Below are 18,996 nucleotides of genomic sequence, written 5' to 3'. Positions count from 1 at the left end.
CTAAAAAAAAGATTTTTTTCCCCTGTAATGTAGAGCCATTTTGTGCTTGTATGCATCGCATACTAGCATAATATTATTTATTTATTACAGGTACTTGTATACCACCGTCAATTTACGCAGCGCTTTACATATATATTGTACATTCACATCAGTTCCTAACCCTCAAGGGGTGTACAATCTAAGGTCCCTAACCCTCAAGGGGTGTACAATCTAAGGTCCCTAACCCTCAAGGGGCGTACAATCTAAGGTCCCTAACCCTCAAGGGGCGTACAATCTAAGGTTCCTAACCCTCAAGGGGCGTACAATCTAAGGTCCCTAACCCTCAAGGGGTGTACAATCTAAGGTCCCTAACCCTCAAGGGGTGTACAATCTAAGGTCCCTAACCCTCAAGGGGTGTACAATCTAAGGTTCCTAACCCTCAAGGGGCGTACAATCTAAGGTTCCTAACCCTCAAGGGGCGTACAATCTAAGGTCCCTAACCCTCAAGGGGCGTACAATCTAAGGTCCCTAACCCTCAAGGGGTGTACAATATAAGGTCCCTAACCCTCAAGGGGTGTACAATCTAAGGCCCCTAACCCTCAAGGGGTGTACAATATAAGGTCCCTAACCCTCAAGGGGTGTACAATCTAAGGCCCCTAACCCTCAAGGGGCGTACAATCTAAGGTCCCTAACCCTCAAGGGGTGTACAATCTAAGGTCCCTAACCCTCAAGGGGTGTACAATCTAAGGTTCCTAACCCTCAAGGGGCGTACAATCTAAGGTTCCTAACCCTCAAGGGGCGTACAATCTAAGGTCCCTAACCCTCAAGGGGCGTACAATCTAAGGTCCCTAACCCTCAAGGGGTGTACAATATAAGGTCCCTAACCCTCAAGGGGTGTACAATCTAAGGCCCCTAACCCTCAAGGGGCGTACAATCTAAGGTTCCTAACCCTCAAGGGGCGTACAATCTAAGGTCCCTAACCCTCAAGGGGCGTACAATCTAAGGTCCCTAACCCTCAAGGGGCGTACAATCTAAGGTCCCTAACCCTCAAGGGGCGTACAATCTAAGGTCCCTAACCCTCAAGGGGCGTACAATCTAAGGTCCCTAACCCTCAAGGGGAGTACAATCTAAGGTCCCTAACTCACATTCATACATACACATACTAGGGACAGTTTAGACAGGAGCCAATTAACCTCCCTGGCGGTATTCCCGAGTGTAGCTCGGGGTAACGTTTCAGCACCACAAGCAGTAACCCCGAGCTACACTCAGGAATACCATGCAGCATTGCTCCGGGATCCCTCGATCACTTACCTTGTCCTGCGCTCCCGCGATGTCCCTCCTGCAGTGTCCCCAGCCATCTCCTCCGGCCAATGCCGGCATCCGTCTTTTGGGTTCCGTTCCCTGCGACGCACGTGGACGTAACCGGTGGAAAATGTAAAAATATTAAAAAGTGACATTCACTAATACACTAAAATAACATAGTATAACATTCCTGTATCAAACCATTTTACATACATTTTGTCCCGAGTCCTTTGTCCTGCGCCCTGCCTGCATTTTTACTGTTCTTTCTGCCTGGAAACTGAGAAACGTCCATGGCGTCCAAAAAGCGTCCCTTTAGGTCAAAAGCGGGTTTAGACCGGCTAGAGAACAGCGATAGTAAATCAGAACCACTTGCAGAATTGAGTGATAATGATTCGTGGGGGAAATTCATCATCAGACACTGAAAACGATTCTGCAACTTTGCTCAGTGATGTGCAAACTTGGCGCTATATTTCAAATTTCAGTGTTTTTGGTTTGATTATATTATTGAATTAAATTTATTATTATTATATTATTATTTTTTATGACTTATTTATTAAATTATAATTTCTGATTTCGTGTTTCAAATTTTATCATACCCGGGATGTTTACTAGACTCTTGTTCGGACAGATTTCAGTGAGTTATTCCTAAGAATTACAGGCCGACAATAAAAAAAGGACGTATTTTCATGCAAAAAAATGTACCGCTTTAAGCACAGAAATACTGACATAATCAGACCGCTAGGGAGGTTAACCTACCAGCATGTCTTTAGAGTACGGGAGGAAACCAGAGTACCTGGAGGAAACCCACGCAGGAACAGGGAGAACATTCAAACTCCAGGCAGGTGGTGCCATGGAAGACCTCAGTTGAAACAAAGCCCTCTAGCGACGCGCTGTTATTGCTGCAGAGGCTTCCATTTTCACCCGATCTTCCCTTCTGGGTTCCCGGGCTGCGGCCCGCAATGACGTCACTTGCACGCATGCGCGCGGGAGCTACGGCCTCAGCGCAGCGCTCTGAAGGAATGACGTCCGCCGGTGATGATACCGGCAGGTGATGACACTCACAAGTGCTCACTAGAATAGCACCTACATGGTACACAGTTTGGAGATATTCATTTTGCCTACAGATAAACTTACCTGTATTTAAAAGTCTAAAAATAGAATTTATGAACACTTTGATCTATTTTTAAATAGATTTTGTTCTGTTATGTGATCTATAGGTTGTGTTGGTTTGTTGTTGTTGTGTGTTTTTAGTGTTTTTGCCTACACTGTTTTTTTTGTGTTTGTTATCATTTTTAAAGCTGCATATTTATGAATTTAGGCATCTTAATATAAATCAGTGTAGAGTATGTAAAGTATGAACCAATACAGGAGTTTGCACAACCATTTTTATATCCTTTCTATAGCCCTGAGGAGGTGGAAGCTCTTTGAGCCCCAGAATTGGATTATTACCAGTATTTAGTAGACATTGGGCTCCTGGGCCATTTGTTTAGCACTCTTATCAATAAAATCCTGATGGAGGGTCCTCTAAGCCTTTTTCTTACACTACTAGTAAATGTATTTCCATTATTGTGTCCTCGCTTCCTGTTTGTATGGAAGGTATCGGTCAAGAAATGAAGCAATGTCTCTAAAATTCTAAGCCTTCCTTATCTAAAGCTGAAAAAGCTCAGCCATATCCTTTGCTAGTTTTTTGTCTAATGTGTGTATTTTTTTTTTGTTAAGGAACATTTACATTACATTGTCATCGCTTGCATTTTCTTTCAACTTTTAAAGCTGATACTTGCCACTTTAACAACCCTGCAAGAACTATTGCCTTCCTGAATTTATTCTCTTGAGAAGAGGAGATTAAGGGGGGATATGATCTCCATGTATAATACATAAGGGGGATATGATCTCCATGTATAATACATAAGGGGGGATATGATCTCCATGTATAATACATAAGGGGGGGATATGATCTCCATGTATAATACATAAGGGGGGATATGATCTCCATGTATAATACATAAGGGGGATATGATCTCCATGTATAATACATAAGGTGGGATATGATCTCCATGTATAATACATAAGGGGGGATATGATCTCCATGTATAATACATAAGGGGGGATATGATCTCCATGTATAATACATAAGGGGGGATATGATCTCCATGTATAATACATAAGGAGGGATATGATCACCATGTATAATACATAAGGGGGGATATGATCTCCATGTATAATACATAAGGGGGGATATGATCTCCATGTATAATACATAAGGGGGATATGATCACCATGTATAATACATAAGGGGGATATGATCTCCATGTATAATACATAAGGGGGGATATGATCACCATGTATAATACATAAGGGGGATATGATCTCCATGTATAATACATAAGGGGGGATATGATCTCCATGTATAATACATAAGGGGGGATATGATCTCCATGTATAATACATAAGGGGGGATATGATATCCATGTATAATACATAAGGGGGGATATGATCACCATGTATAATACATAAGGGGGATATGATCACCATGTATAATACATAAGGGGGATATGATCACCATGTATAATACATAAGGGGGGATATGATCACCATGTATAATACATAAGGGGGGATATGATCACCATGTATAATACATAAGGGGGGATATGATCACCATGTATAATACATAAGGGGGGATATGATCACCATGTATAATACATAAGGGGGGATATGATCTCCATGTATAATACATAAGGGGGGGGGGATATGATCTCCATGTATAATACATAAGGGGGGGGGATATGATCTCCATGTATAATACATAAGGGGGGGGGATATGATCTCCATGTATAATACATAAGGGGGGGGATATGATCTCCATGTGTAATACATAAGGGGGGGATATGATCACCATGTGTAATACATAAGGGGGGGATATGATCACCATGTGTAATACATAAGGGGGGATATGATCTCCATGTATAATACATAAGGGGGGATATGATCTCCATGTATAATACAGAAGGGGGATATGATCTCCATGTATAAATACATCAGTGGTTCATATAGTGAACTCGGTGTAGAGTTATTCACCCTGAGGTCATCACAGAGGACAAGGGGGCGTTCTTTACATCTGGAGGAAAAGAAATGTAATCTCCAAACACGGAAAGGTTTCTTCACAGTAAGAGCTGTGAAAATGTGGAATAGACTCCCTCAAGAGTTGGTTGTGGCCAGCTCAGTGGATTGCTTTAAAAATGTCCTGGATTCTTTCTTGGATACACAGAATATAACTGGATATAACATTTATAGGTAAAGTTGATCCAGGGAATATCCGATGGCCTCTTGGGGGATCAGGAAGGATTTTTTTTCCCCTGCAGGAGCAAATTTGATCATGCTTTGCTAGGTTTTTTTTGCCTTCCTCTGGATATAGGATTATAGCTTTTTTTTTTTTAATGGTTGAACTGGATGGACTTTTGTCTTTTTTTCAGCCAGACTAACTATGTAACTGTGTCTGTCATAGGAGAAGTAGGTAATGCAGCCAGAATGATGCTGATCCTAAACATGATCCAGGGCAGCTTTATGGCCACGATAGCGGAAGGAATGACATTGGCTCAGGTGACCGGTCAATCTCAACAGACTCTGCTGGACATCCTGAATCAGGGGCAGCTCGCCAACATTTTTCTGGACCAAAAGTGCCAAAGTAAGGATCCCTGCTCTATTCTCCTGTTCTTTGTGTTGGTTTGCTGTTTTGGCCGCGTCCTTTTGGGATTGCGGTCGATACACACATCTGGAAGTTGCTTTTTTTTCAGCTGCTCTTTTGTTGGTCACAGTATATTTAATCTGTGTTTTTGTTTTGTTTTTTTCTTTGCCCCCCCCCCCAGATATCCTACAGGGGAATTTCAAACCAGACTTCTATCTGAAATATATCCAGAAAGACCTGAGGTTAGCCATCGCCCTGGGAGACTCTGTGAACCACCCAACTCCTATGGCTGCTGCAGCCAATGAGGTAGGTTTCCGTACGTTTGCATTTCTTCTATTGTGCCACAAAGTGCCCTTTATTACCTCTCTTCTACAGGAAAGCCCCAGGATGGGAGTACTCTCATGTACTGCGGAGGCCTCTTCTTGACTTGGGGCATAAGCACTACCTGCCTTCTTGCTTGAGGAGATTAAGGGGGGGGATATGATCTCCATGTATAATACATAAGGGGGGATATGATCTCCATGTATAATACATAAGGGGGGATATGATCTCCATGTATAATACATAAGGGGGGATATGATCTCCATGTATAATACATAAGGGGGGATATGATCACCATGTATAATACATAAGGGGGGATATGATCACCATGTATAATACATAAGGGGGGATATGATCACCATGTATAATACATAAGGGGGGGGATATGATCACCATGTATAATACATAAGGGGGGGGATATGATCTCCATGTATAATACATAAGATGGGATATGATCACCATGTATAATACATAAGGGGGATATGATCACCATGTATAATACATAAGGGGGGATATGATCTCCATGTATAATACATAAGGGGGGATATGATCTCCATGTATAATACATAAGGGGGGATATGATCTCCATGTATAATACATAAGGGGGGGATATGATCTCCATGTATAATACATAAGGGGGGATATGATCTCCATGTATAATACATAAGGGGGGGATATGATCTCCATGTATAATACATAAGGGGGGGATATGATCTCCATGTATAATACATAAGGGGGGGATATGATCTCCATGTATAATACATAAGGGGGGGGATATGATCTCCATGTATAATACATAAGGGGGGGGATATGATCTCCATGTATAATACATAAGGGGGGGATATGATCTCCATGTATAATACATAAGGGGGGGGATATGATCTCCATGTATAATACATAAGGGGGGATATGATCTCCATGTATAATACAAAAGGGGGGGGATATGATCTCCATGTATAATACATAAGGGGGGGTATGATCTCCATGTATAATACATAAGGGGGGGTATGATCTCCATGTATAATACAAAAGGGGGGGGATATGATCTCCATGTATAATACAAAAGGGGGGGGGTATGATCTCCATGTATAATACATAAGGGGGGGTATGATCTCCATGTATAATACATAAGGGGGGGATATGATCACCATGTATAATACATAAGGGGGGCATATGATCTCCATGTGTAATACATAAGGGGGGCATATGATCTCCATGTGTAATACATAAGGGGGGGGATATGATCTCCATGTGTAATACATAAGGGGGATATGATCTCCATGTATTATACATAAGGGGGGATATGATCTCCATGTATAATACATAAGGGGGGATATGATCTCCATGTATAATACATAAGGGGGGATATGATCTCCATGTATAATACATAAGGGGGGATATGATCTCCATGTATAATACATAAGGGGGATATGATCTCCCTGTATAATGGGAGTACTCTCATGTACTGCAGAGGCCTCTTCTTGACTTGGGGCATAAGCACTACCTGCCTTCTGTCTCTATTCCAAACGCTATGGCGCCTAATTTGTACAATGGGGCTGCCTCACTGACAAAAGAATATTGGGTGACTATTTATGCGAGGATGGCGAGGAAAAACCATCCAGGAATTTTTTTTGTAAGAATCCAAATCTCCGTATGTGTTTTCTACAAATGGTGCGGCCTTTACCATTCAGGGATAGATGTTTGTGCTGTTAGTCCTATATTCTCTCCTTGTGAAAGCAAACATAATCTCCCAGTGACAGGCTGCGGCATGCCTTTGTCCTGCTTGAGCTCAGAGCTGATAATGATTACTTTGCCAGGGTGACCGGGGGTGGGGGGTGGTAAAATTGTCATACATGACAAACATGGCTTTGTCAACTGCCAAACATGTCATATCTAACTGCTGTGTGCAAAGGTTTTGCACAGAGCATCCCCGTTCCTCCATTTCTCAGGTCCCCCACTGGTGCTCCTGACCCCTCGCTCCTGCCTAGTGCCCCCATAGCAAGCAGCTTGACAGACAAACACTGACACATAGTGGCTGAATACCTTCTAAGAATAGGAACTGAATCCAAATTGAATATTACTATCAATAATCCAGGTATTCATTGTAGACCTTCTAAGCTCTGAGGAAAAAGGGATCACCCTTCGAAACGCGTTAGCTTGACCAAGAGTTTCCCCCTTCCGGATGGAACTCGCACGTGACTTTTAACCCTGTGTTGGCTATGGATATTATATGCCTTTTTTACTGCTGCTCTTGTGAGTATAATTTATTAATAAATACATGAACTGTTTACTGAGGTAATGCGCAAGGTTGGTGCGCTCTTTTCTTGTTGTTCTTTACTACTGCTTGCTATGGTGGCACCCGAGCAGGCTCGCTCCATTCACACATGGAGCGTGACATGGCCCCGCACCCTACCCTCTCCTCATTGGCTCACTGTCTGTGATTGACAGTAGAGGGAGCTACCACTGTCACAGCTAATGAGGAGAAAGAGATCTGGGGGATCCGAGGCTCTCGTGCACATTGCAAATGGAGATTGGGCTCAGGAAAGTATCAGAAAGGTCTGGGGGCGCTGCTGCACACAGGTGATTTATTTATTTATTTATTTTTTTAACCTTTGTGCATAGAATGCATGAAGGTAAAAAACCTTGAGCCTTTCCAAACACTTTATCTTTATTTTATTTAATCATAACAGAATGTTTGGGGGGTTTTTTTTTTTTTTTTTTTTTACGTATTTTCTTTTTTTAGATTCTGGCATCATCACTTAGCTCAGGCAAGAGGCAGGGCAGACTGTATGGGAGCATTATGGTCTGACACTTCTTTCATGGGAAAAATAAAGTGCACTATCCTCATACAGGGCAGATTCAGACGATTTGATTTGCATTGGTGACTTTTTTTTATTTTTCTCAAGTATGTGAGGAACCGAATAGTTGTGAAAAAGGGGGAGGGGGGTAATGTTTTTGTTTGTTTGTTTTTCTTGTTTTTTTTTTTCTTCTTCCCTACTGTTTGCACTATAGTTTGCTACAAATTGATAGTTGTTCTTTAAAATAGAATTTTGCTCATCATTCTCACTCCCTCTCTCCATATTTCAGGTCTACAAACGAGCGAAAGCATTGGACCAATCTGACAACGACATGTCTGCCGTGTACAGGGCCTACATCCACTAGTCTCACCGTTTCATCGTCGAGGATTTAATTATTATTTCAATACCTTTGTTTTAACACACCATCAGTCCATTTCTGTCTCTGACACCTTCCCCAGACATTGTCCTTTGCTCTCTCTCTCTCCACCTTCCAACCACCGGCACCACAGTCCCGTTCTTGTGAATTGTCAAACACGTCTGCTCCTTTCCAGGCTGCACTTGCCAGAGGAGAGGCGGGCGCCGGGTCCTTTCCAGCCTTGCACTAAAGGAAGACAGTTCATAAGAGAGCTTCGGATAGCGATGTGTCCATGCTGAGGACCTTCTGATGTGCAGATTTCCCTGTTGGCCTAAACCTCAGTTGCTTGCCAGCCCTGGCGTTCCTCCGCTTTACTGCTTAAGGACATATGGACGATGACTTGTAGACACCAGCAAGAAGGCGTGTCCTGCAGATGACTACTTTCTCGGAAGATTCTTTGTAGTTGTACAGTGCACAAGATTTTTTTTTTTTTTAATTGCCCTTTGCATCTCCCTCCCCTTTTTTTTTTTTTTTTTTTATTTCCTGTAAGGGGTTTAATGGTTGGGCCTTTTCTCTGGTCACCTGTCTTCACCTTGAAGCTTGAATCAGGCATTCCATAATAGTTACTGAATCATTTGCTTGCACTATGACGTTTAGTGAAATGCCATCTGTTCAATCAGGTTCTCTACCAAACCTTTTCTGCTGGATTCCCGCTGGACCTTTTAAGAGTTGTTTAATGCCCTGAGCTTACCAGTCACGTGATCAGTGCGATTGGCTGTCACAGTGATCACGTGATCTGGAGCGCATCCTAATAGCTCCCAATCAATTGCTGTGTCAGTGCTGGGGACGTGTGATTGGCCACAAATCTGCAACGATGGCTGTATGCATATATCTACATCATTGGGAAAAAGCAGACCACCTTGCTGATACATATGTACATACAGGCAGTGGGTTTAATGTGATTTATTGTAATCAGACAACGTGGAAACTAAACACAAATAGTTCTACGAGACCTCCCCTTACCTTAACCCAGTGTTTCTCAACTCCAGTCCTCCTGGACCCCCAACAGGTCATGTTTTCAGGATTTCCCTCAGATGAAACAGCTGTGGTAATTACTAAGGCAGTGAAACTGATCAAATCACCTGTGCAAAATAATGGAAATCCTGAAAACATGACCTGTTGGGGGTCCATGAGGACTGGAGTTGAGAAACACTGCCTTAACCCCTTCACGCCGGCGTCTCCCGGCCCTTTAAGGGTTCCGGGAGGCGGGGTTTAGGGTCATGTGACGTGCCGTCACGGCGGTCACATGAACGGGAATGGTCCCGATCGATAGAGGAGATCGGGACCCTTCCGTAATTACCGGACCTGTGCGCTGGGAGCGCGCTCTCAGCACATATATCCTTTAATAGAGCGCAAATGTGCGGCCGCTCGGCGTCTACGCCCAGACGCTGGGAGGCCGCACATTTGCGTGCGGCCGGCGTGAAGAGGTTAAATGTAAAGAAAAGCTGATGTCTTATTGGTGGGCCTTCCAGAGCGTACTGTTTATGCAAGTACTGACTTTTTCTAAAGGTTATCACATGGATTTTGACTCCAGCCATCATAGTTTGCAACGCCAAGAGCTCCGTCATCTGTTGAAAGACCTTTTATTGCCTTGCGGCGTATGCTTGTGTTGCAGCTTTCGGAAAATTGGTATTTGCATCATCACTCTTGTCTCCTCCATCCATTGATGAATATTCACCTATCCCAAGCTTTGACATTTCAGATTGAACATATATGTATAAACATGCATGCGTAGAACTGCACCTCAGCACATGGGATGCTCTCTTGTTCTTGGGTTATGTAGGGGGCATCTTTTTTGGCAGCTCAACAGACAAGCATGGCCATTGATAAGTAGCAGACTTCCCTTCCCTGTTTACAGTAATTAAACATTTTTATCAGAAGATCCACTGAAATCCATAATTAACACGCTAGTTTAGGCTTTGTGAGAGATATCAGGATAGCATCTTCAAATGTCCACCTTCGCTTCCCGTTTTTGAGGTGTTACACTTGGCTTTTTTTTTTTTTTTCCTCCAATCCTCGCTAACCCGCCCTCCGAGAGCCCAAAGTCGTTTTCAGTGTTAATGGCAGCTAAACTATCTCCATCTTCTCTTTAAGAAAAGGAGTTAAAAAAAAAAAGATTTTTTTTTTAGATTATTTTCATCTTCGCTGAATTTAACTTTTTAAAAAAAACCTAGGTTTTATTTATTTAATTTTTTTATTAGAATTTTATTGTGCGCTTTTAGTTTTTCGGGCTTTTATTTCTTTTAATGGAAGAAGAATGTGGATTCTGTTTTGTGTTGTTGTGTGTGTTTTTTTTTTTCTTGTTTTGCGATAAGCTAAGGACGACCAGGCTGTGCGTTAGATCTTCGAGGGGGGTTCCATTTTTTCGGGATCTGCTGTTTGGGATGCAGTATGGAAGACATGGCTGTGTTTTCATGTAAATGTGGTGGCCAAGTATATCATCTCAAAATACTGGCGTATATTTGTCAGGTTAGAAATCTTCGGTGAGGTTGACCATACACACTGCACAAAAAAACAAAAAATAAAACTTCCTTTGAAATGAGGATCCAACCAGTTACAAATCTGTGATGTTATGTTTTTATCTTTTTATTCACTTGTGTGAATTTGTGTCTTTTGGCCTTGTCCAACCTTCCTGCCTTGGTTAAGGCTGGGTTCACGTGTGCTGGTGGTGCAACGTTTCAGTCTCGCAGGGCCCCTTCATCAGGCATGTGACACGCCTGATGAAGGGGTCCTGCGAGACTCCGAAACGTTCCCTTGATGTAACTATAGGATCGTTCATTAAAACGTTTGGACCCATGTTGGTGGTCCTCGGTGTGCTGGTGACATTCTCCCTTGCTGATTCTGTTCGGTTCTAGCCGATGATCGCTGCGTCACCCACTTATACACACAGCTATTTTTAACGCAGGAACGTGTGCGTTTGGATGGTACATTTGCATCCCAGGCCTAAGGAATCCCACGCTCAGATAATGCAAGCTTTGCCATTGCTGTCCTGTCTTGGCAGATGTACTTTAAACCGTTTTTTCACTTATATCTCACAAGTATTTATGTAAAGGAATATGTTCAGATTGCTGTAGGCTTTTTATTTAGCCGAGATCTTTCCTTTAATCGTTGGGTTGTAGTTTTGTCTCTGTTGTTTATTTCATTATCATACGTCCTGTGTGCTACGCTGCAGTATAGAGTGAAGCACCCTCTGAATTTTTATATGTCCGTCTTGCTAAAAAGGTTTCTGACACCAAAGTTTGTTAATTCTGCTTTTTGTTTGTCTAATGTAAGTAATATAAGAAGTCTAAATTAAAATACAAATGATGACCAGAAGCAAGGACGGTTACCTGTACCAACTCACTGCTCCCTTCCCTGGTGCAGGTTGAAGACTAGGCATGCCGGTAGAGCGCTAAACCCAAAATTAGGTGGATCTCCAGTCTTGAGGCAGCTGTAAACTGGGGATATCTTTGGGGGTTCCCCAGTTTACAGGGGGGACCCCTGGGGGTTCGTCAGGGCCTTGCAGGAGCTCAACACCCTCCTTCGTCAGGGCCTTTCAGGAGCTCAACACCCTCCTTCCTTAGGGGCTTGGCTGCACAGAGTAAATGGGGATAATACCAGATGGCCAGCTGTATCATAATAGTAGGCAGTCAGGATCTAGCTGATTCAGGCTGATGGTCAAACTGGTGACCTGATGCAAGTAAACGTCACAATTTTTTGTTGTCCGGTATTTTTCTATTCACCATCGGGCATCCAAGCCCTGATGAAGGGAGAGTTTTGAGTCACTGAAATGCTAAACCCAAAATAAGGTGGATCTCCAGTCTTGAGGTAGCCGTAAACTGCGGATATCTTTGGGGGTTCCCAAGTAGCCTAAAAAGGTAGAGAGAATGAGAATGTTACAGATGTAGTGTAGAAGTCCAGTAAATCTTCATTTCACATAACAGTCACAAAATCCAACACGTTTCGGGGCTCAACATTCCATCTTTTATCAGAACTTGAATGCTGATAGTGAATAAGGAGAATACAATGCATTTCAGGAGCTCAACACCCTCCTTCGTCGGGGCCTTTCAGGAGCTCAACACCCTCCTTCGTCGGGGCCTTTCAGGAGCTCAACACCCTCCTTCGTCGGGGCCTTTCAGGAGCTCAACACCCTCCTTCGTCGGGGCCTTTCAGGAGCTCAACACCCTCCTTCGTCGGGGCCTTTCAGGAGCTCAACACCCTCCTTCGTCGGGGCCTTTCAGGAGCTCAACACCCTCCTTCGTCGGGGCCTTTCAGGAGCTCAACACCCTCCTTCGTCGGGGCCTTTCAGGAGCTCAACACCCTCCTTCGTCGGGGCCTTTCAGGAGCTCAACACCCTCCTTCGTTAGGGGCTTGGCTGCACAGAGTAAATAGGGAGAATACCAGATGGCCAACTGTATCATAATAGGCAGTCAGGATCTAGCTGATTCAGGCTGATGGTCAAACTGGTGACCTGATACAAGTAAACGTCACAATTTTTGGTTGTCCGGTATTTTTTCTATTCTCCATCAGGCCTCCAAGCCCTGATGAAGGGGGAGTTTTGAGTCACTGAAATGCTAAACCCAAAATAAGGTGGATCTCCAGTCTTGAGGCAGCCGTAAACTGCGGATATCTTTGGGGGTTCCAGAAGTAGCCTAAAAAGGTCGAGAGAATGAGAATGTTACAGATGTAGTGTAGTAGTGCAGTAAATCTTCATTTCAAATAAGTCACAAATTCCAACACGTTTCGGGGCTGAACATTCCATCTTTCATCAGAACTTGAATGCTGATAGAGAATAAGGAGAATACAATGCATTTCAGGAGCTCAACACCCTCCTTCGTTAGGGGCATTTCAGGAGCTCAACACCCTCCTTCGTTAGGGGCTTGGCTGCACATAGTAAATAGGGAGGATACCAGATGGCCAACTGTATCACAATAATAATATAATAGGCAGTCTGACCAGCAACCTGAATTGGCTGAATCCTAACTGGTGACCTCATGCAAGTAAATGTCACAATTTTTTGTTGTCCAGTATTTTTTCTATTTACTATCGGGCATCCAAGCCCTGATGAAGGGGGAGTTTTGAGTCACTGAAACGTGTTTCTTGTGACTTCCTATCATGCAAAATAAAGGTTCTGCAATTCTCTCTCTCTTCATGCATTTGTGGTGCAGATTGGGAAAGGGTAGGAAGAATGAACGGGTTTCTGCAACGTTTTTTGCCGGTTGGTGCATCCACTATTTTTCTTAGACTACTTTTTCTCACTAATATGCGCTGTTTGCTCTTTCTGTCTTGCCTTTATGTCCTCATGGGGATCTACTGTCAGGGGTGATACCACAGTACTGTAGCGTGGGATGTGTGGCCTGTTGCCATGGGGATATATGTGACCTTTTAGGTCAGGGATGTCAAACTGGCGGCCCTCCAGCTGTTGCCAAACTACAAGTCCCATGAGGCATTGCAAAAGCTGGCAGATACAAGCATGACTCCCAAAGGGAGAGGAATGATGGGACTTGTAGTTTGGCAACAGCTGGAGGGCCGCCAGTTTGACGCCCTTGTTTTAGGTGATCTAGACAGAACTGCGGCAGCAGCAAAACTGCCTACAAGGGAACAGAAGAGGTGCCAAACTGAATCTTCACAACTTTATGTAAAAATAAACAAAACAAAGGCAGGAAGATAAAACTCAATGACATTACTTTTTGTGCTGGATGCAAAATTGAATTGTTAATTAATAGTTGCTGCCCCTTTTGAGTGACCGCTCTCTGATGTGTCATGCAGCTTAGCAGATCCGATTGCATTACGGTCTATCGGCCCAGCGTTTTAGTTTTAGGGCCTATAGGTTAGATTACTTTGGGTGGTACTGCACAACTGAAGACTGTTGGTATTTTGTATTTTGCTACTGAAGATCCAGTTGGTTTATGTGGACAGATTAGGCCGGACACCTATAATATATTCCTTCCATTTTCCAAAAGATGAAAGCGGGTGTGTTGCTAGATTACCTTTTTGTAGCAGAACGCGCTCCGCTTACCATCATTTTCTAGCTTCATATCCGAACAGGCTAATTTAGGCCTTGCGGGTGATCAGATTTTGTTTTGGCCTAACCATTACCTCCCTTTTTTTTTTTTTTCTGCTCTATCTGTGAATAGCGGTATACATGTCACATGCTACACTGTGGAGTTCCTCCCCCTTTCTCCTTATTGGTTATTTACTTGTTGCCTACTCAGTGTGTCTGACCGGGACAAACCCTCTTATTTCTCTGCTTTCCAGCTCATCAGACTCCCCAGTAACAAAGTTTGATTTATTTTTTTTGTTTTTTTGTCTTCTTTATTTTCAAAGGGGGGGGTTGGGAGCATTGTGAAAGGGGCGGGGCTTTTATGTTTTATAATTGAAAGTTTTGTCATTGGAAAATAGTGTGTTATATTGGGGGCGGGAGGGCATGGGTAATAAGTGAGTTTTGTGCAATTAGCAATGCTACTGGCAAATAATAAAAGCCTTGGTAATTTAGCTTTGTGGTGTTTACTTGAATAGTATGCTGGACGTGACCAGTGAGGATGGTAGACTGGTCCTTAAAGTGGTTGTAAACCCTTCTGTCAGGGCTCCGGGTATGACCAGAGGTGTGTGGACTGACACAGGGAAACGCAGGCTTCAGATATGGTATAAACAATATGATTTATTAAGCCTAACAATACAAAACGCAGTGCAAAACTAAACATAAACACAGTGCAAACAAACCAAACCACCTACAGATAACAATACATACAATGCAAGAGTCGTCGGGCAGGCCGGGTCAGTAGCAAACGGGCAAACGGAGTACCAGGAACAGGCAGGGGAGTGGTCGGGGTCACAAGCTGGGTTCAGTAACTCATGGGCAGCGCGGTGCAGAGGGTCAGGCAGAGAATGGTCAGGGTCACAAGCCAGGGATCAAACAGGAGAAGTCAGCAGAGGTCAGGATCAGGCAGGGTCGGCAACAAGTCAGACAGGAACAGGAATACAGGATACAAGATACAGGGGCCCATGGAAAAACACACACCAAGGCCCTGACTGTGAGTCTGGCCATTCCTTAAATACAACCCCTGCAATCAGCTTCAGGTGTTTGGCTGACTGCAGGGGTGAGTCTCTGATTAATGAGAGCACCCGCTGGCCAGCCCTGGTACTGCAGCCCACAAGGCAGGTGAGTCCCACCATTATTGGCTAGTCCATTCCTGACACCTTCCATATACCCAGTGATATGACCGGCCTCAGGTAATACACAGAGATGAAACAAATTTTCCTACCTAAAGTGTACCCTTTATTTTTATTTTTTTTTTTTTTTAAATATGCCATCTCTTCTCCAGCCTTTTAAACACGCAGATCAAAGGCTTTTTTCCCACCTGCAGCAGACTGGGTGGGGATGTTACATCACACACTGCACATCATAGATTAGGGAAGATGAGTGTAATCAGAGACCTGAGTGTAGGGAAAGGACACACCCCCTTCTACACAGCCTCGTAGGAAAACCTGAACAGCTGAGCCTATCTTCCATCTGTCTGCTGGAAGGGGATGGGGCCATCTCCCACAAGTCTGTGGTGGCGGATTACCCGTCAGACATGATTCATGCAGATAGAGGAATGAGACAGCCGACAGAAATCACACTTTACCAGTACACACAAAAGATTAGTGTTACTTTTTCATTTCAGTGGTTTACAACCACTTTAATCACTGCCAACAGCAATTTTACTGCTGGCGGAAGGCTTCCCCAGGTACTGTGACATACCAGGACGTTGCAGTGCTCATGCACTCTGTGTCCGGTGGATACAGCGGATTCGGTGCTTGGTATAGGGTTGCTGTGAGTGGCCCAGATACCACGTGGCCGCTGTGCAATCAGGTCACCTAGGAAAAAGTCATGAATAGAACCCACTAATGTGTGTGTGATCTGTGATTTGGTCACCGGTGATCACATGATAGCTGGGCGAGTCACAGCACCCTGTACCATGTGATAGCTGTGGACCAATCACAGCATCACAATAGTAAACCGTAGTCATGAACAGAATCCACGAATGTGTGTTTTATCTGTGATTTGGTCGCCAGTGATCACGATACCTGGGCGAGTCACAGCACCCTGTACCATGTGATAGCTGTGGACCAATCACAGAATCACAATAGTAAACCGTAGTCGTGACCAAATCACAGATCACACACACATTAGTGGATTCTATTTATGACTATGGTTTACTATTGTGATGCTGTGATTGGTCCAGCGCTATCACAGGGTGCTGTAACTCGCCCAGGTATTGTGATCACTGGTGACCAAATCACAGATCACACACACATTAGTGGATTCTATTCATCAGTGATCACATGATACCTGGGCGAGTCACAGCACCCTGTGCCATGTGATAGCTGTGGACCAATCACAGCATCACAATAGTAAACCGTAGTCATGAATAGAATTCACTAATGTGTGTGTGATCTGTGATTTGGTCACCAGTGATCACATGATACCTGGGCGAGTCACAGCACCCTGTGCCATGTGATAGCTGTGGACCAATCACAGCATCACAATAGTAAACCGTAGTCATGAATAGAATTCACTAATGTGTGTGTGATCTGTGATTTGGTCACCAGTGATCACATGATACCTGGGCGAGTCACAGCACCCTGTGCCATGTGATAGTTGTGGACCAATCACAGCATCACAATAGTAAACCGTAGTCATGAATAGAAGCCCATAATGACTGATTGCTTGGTGATCACTGTAACAACAATCATTTGAACAGTGTGTATAAAAAAAATGGTGACAATATGTAAAGAAAAAAATGTAATAAGGAATTTTTTTTTTATTTTATTTACATGCGGTCACCAAGTTAGTATCCCTGATCAGCAGCTGGCATGCCAGGTGTATGTGAACACCAGCGGCTACTCAGCCTATAAAAAGTAATGACGGGTAGTTGCTATTCGCACGTACCTGCACACCAAGGGGTCACCTGCAGTTAGGGACAAATGTCCTAGCCTGGATACATCTGACATCCATCCCTAATCTCAGGTGACCTCATGGTGTGCAGCTACATGCAAACTGCAGCCATTTCGCTTGCACCTGTCTTTCTAGCTGCAAGAAACCGCTGATTCCTGGAATGTGGCTAAATGATTACATGAAAGAGGCCTAAATGGCTAGCAACTGAAAGCTTCTGTCAGCAACTGTTTGTAAATAAAGTGGTGCGGTATTCCCTTTATCTATAGTGGACCCTTATCCTAGATCTGATATAGAGGATAATAGGGAATGTCACAAATAAAATGGCATGGGGTTCCATTTAACAAAAAAAAAAAACAAAACATACATACAAGTTGAGGTTCTGTTATGGATGCCTGGAGTGACACCACACAAAAATCAAGAAAAACAAAATCCACTCCTTCAGAAAGGGAAGAAGGGGAGTGAAGTCTGCAGCACTCATCCACATGAACTTAATAAATGAGTAAGGGGTACAGTTGTGTTCAAAATAATAGCAATCTATTGAAAAAAGTGAATAAAGCTCAAAATCCTTCTAATAGCTTTTATTTCCATCCACACAAATGCATCGGGAACACGACACATTCTACTCCAAATAAAAACGAAGAAAAATAGATCACATTTGTGTTGTTCCTCTAAAACAAAAATTGAAGAAAAGTGAATATTAGACGGTTCATAAAAATCGCAGTGTTTGTATTCTTCTTTACAAACTCAAACATTCACTATATAAACTGAGAAATGTTTGAAGATTTTGCTTTCCTTTGAATGACTTCATGAATATTTGGTTGTAGTCGCACTGTTTCTGAGAACTGCTGTACATCTGTGTTGCATGGAGTCACCCAACTTCTGGCCCCTGTGATCAGGTATTCCAGCCCAGGATGATTGGACCACATTCCACAGTTCTTCTCTATTTCTTGGTTTTGCCTCAGAAACGGCATTTTTGATGTCACCCCACAAGTTTTCTATTGGAACCATGAAAATCTGCCGGTGCCATTGACCCCACTAACTAGAGATGAGCGAATCGAACCTGGCGAAGTGGAATTCGTTTCGAATATCAGGAAAAATTTGATTCGCATCGAATCCGAATTTTAGCAAACTTCGGGTGCACGAATCGAATTTTTCCCGATCAGCCGGCAAAAGTGTCACTGCAGAGAGCTCCGCTATTTCTGACAGTTCTGACAGTTCATTTACAGCGGTTGAAACATTGTATCTATTTGTTTCCATTTAGGATACAGATGTTTTTATTCGGAAATAAATAGATACAATGTTTCAACCGCTGTAAATGTGAAGGAACTGTCAGAGAACTGTCAGAAATAGCGGAGCTCTCTGCAGATACACTTTTTGCTGTACTAGAATTCTTCTTCTTTTCATTCTTCTTCTTTTCATTCTTCTTCTTCTTCTCATTCTTCTTTTCATTCTTCTTCTTCTTTTCATTCTTATTCTTTTCATTCTTCTTTTCATTCTTCTTCTTCTTCTTTTCATTCTTCTTCTTTTCATTCTTCTTCTTCTTCTTATTTTCATCTTTTCATTCTTCTTCTTTTCATTC

At 43.2% G+C, this 18,996-nt stretch overlaps 1 protein-coding gene across 2 annotated transcripts in view; it reads left to right on the top strand.

Annotated features, from left to right (window-relative positions):
- GLYR1 (glyoxylate reductase 1 homolog) overlaps positions 1 to 14,971 on the top strand; it is a 74,344-nt gene extending 59,373 nt beyond the window's left edge. For both annotated transcript variants that reach the window (XM_089694095.1, XM_089694096.1), the window contains 3 exons: positions 4,784 to 4,963; positions 5,145 to 5,269; positions 8,372 to 14,971. In XM_089694095.1, the coding sequence (XP_089550221.1) occupies positions 4,784 to 4,963; positions 5,145 to 5,269; positions 8,372 to 8,446 (380 nt within the window). In that variant the 3' untranslated portion in view covers positions 8,447 to 14,971. The remainder of the gene's footprint in view (positions 1 to 4,783; positions 4,964 to 5,144; positions 5,270 to 8,371) is intronic.
- Positions 14,972 to 18,996: the final 4,025 nt, after the last annotated feature.

Source organism: Staurois parvus, unplaced genomic scaffold, assembly GCF_062004578.1.
Source record: "Staurois parvus isolate SC_StPar_1 unplaced genomic scaffold, SC_StPar_1.0 ptg000649l, whole genome shotgun sequence".
Lineage (NCBI taxonomy): Eukaryota > Metazoa > Chordata > Amphibia > Anura > Ranidae > Staurois > Staurois parvus.
The sequence above is the reverse complement of the archived record's forward strand: the minus strand, read 5'-3'. Positions and strand labels throughout refer to the sequence as shown.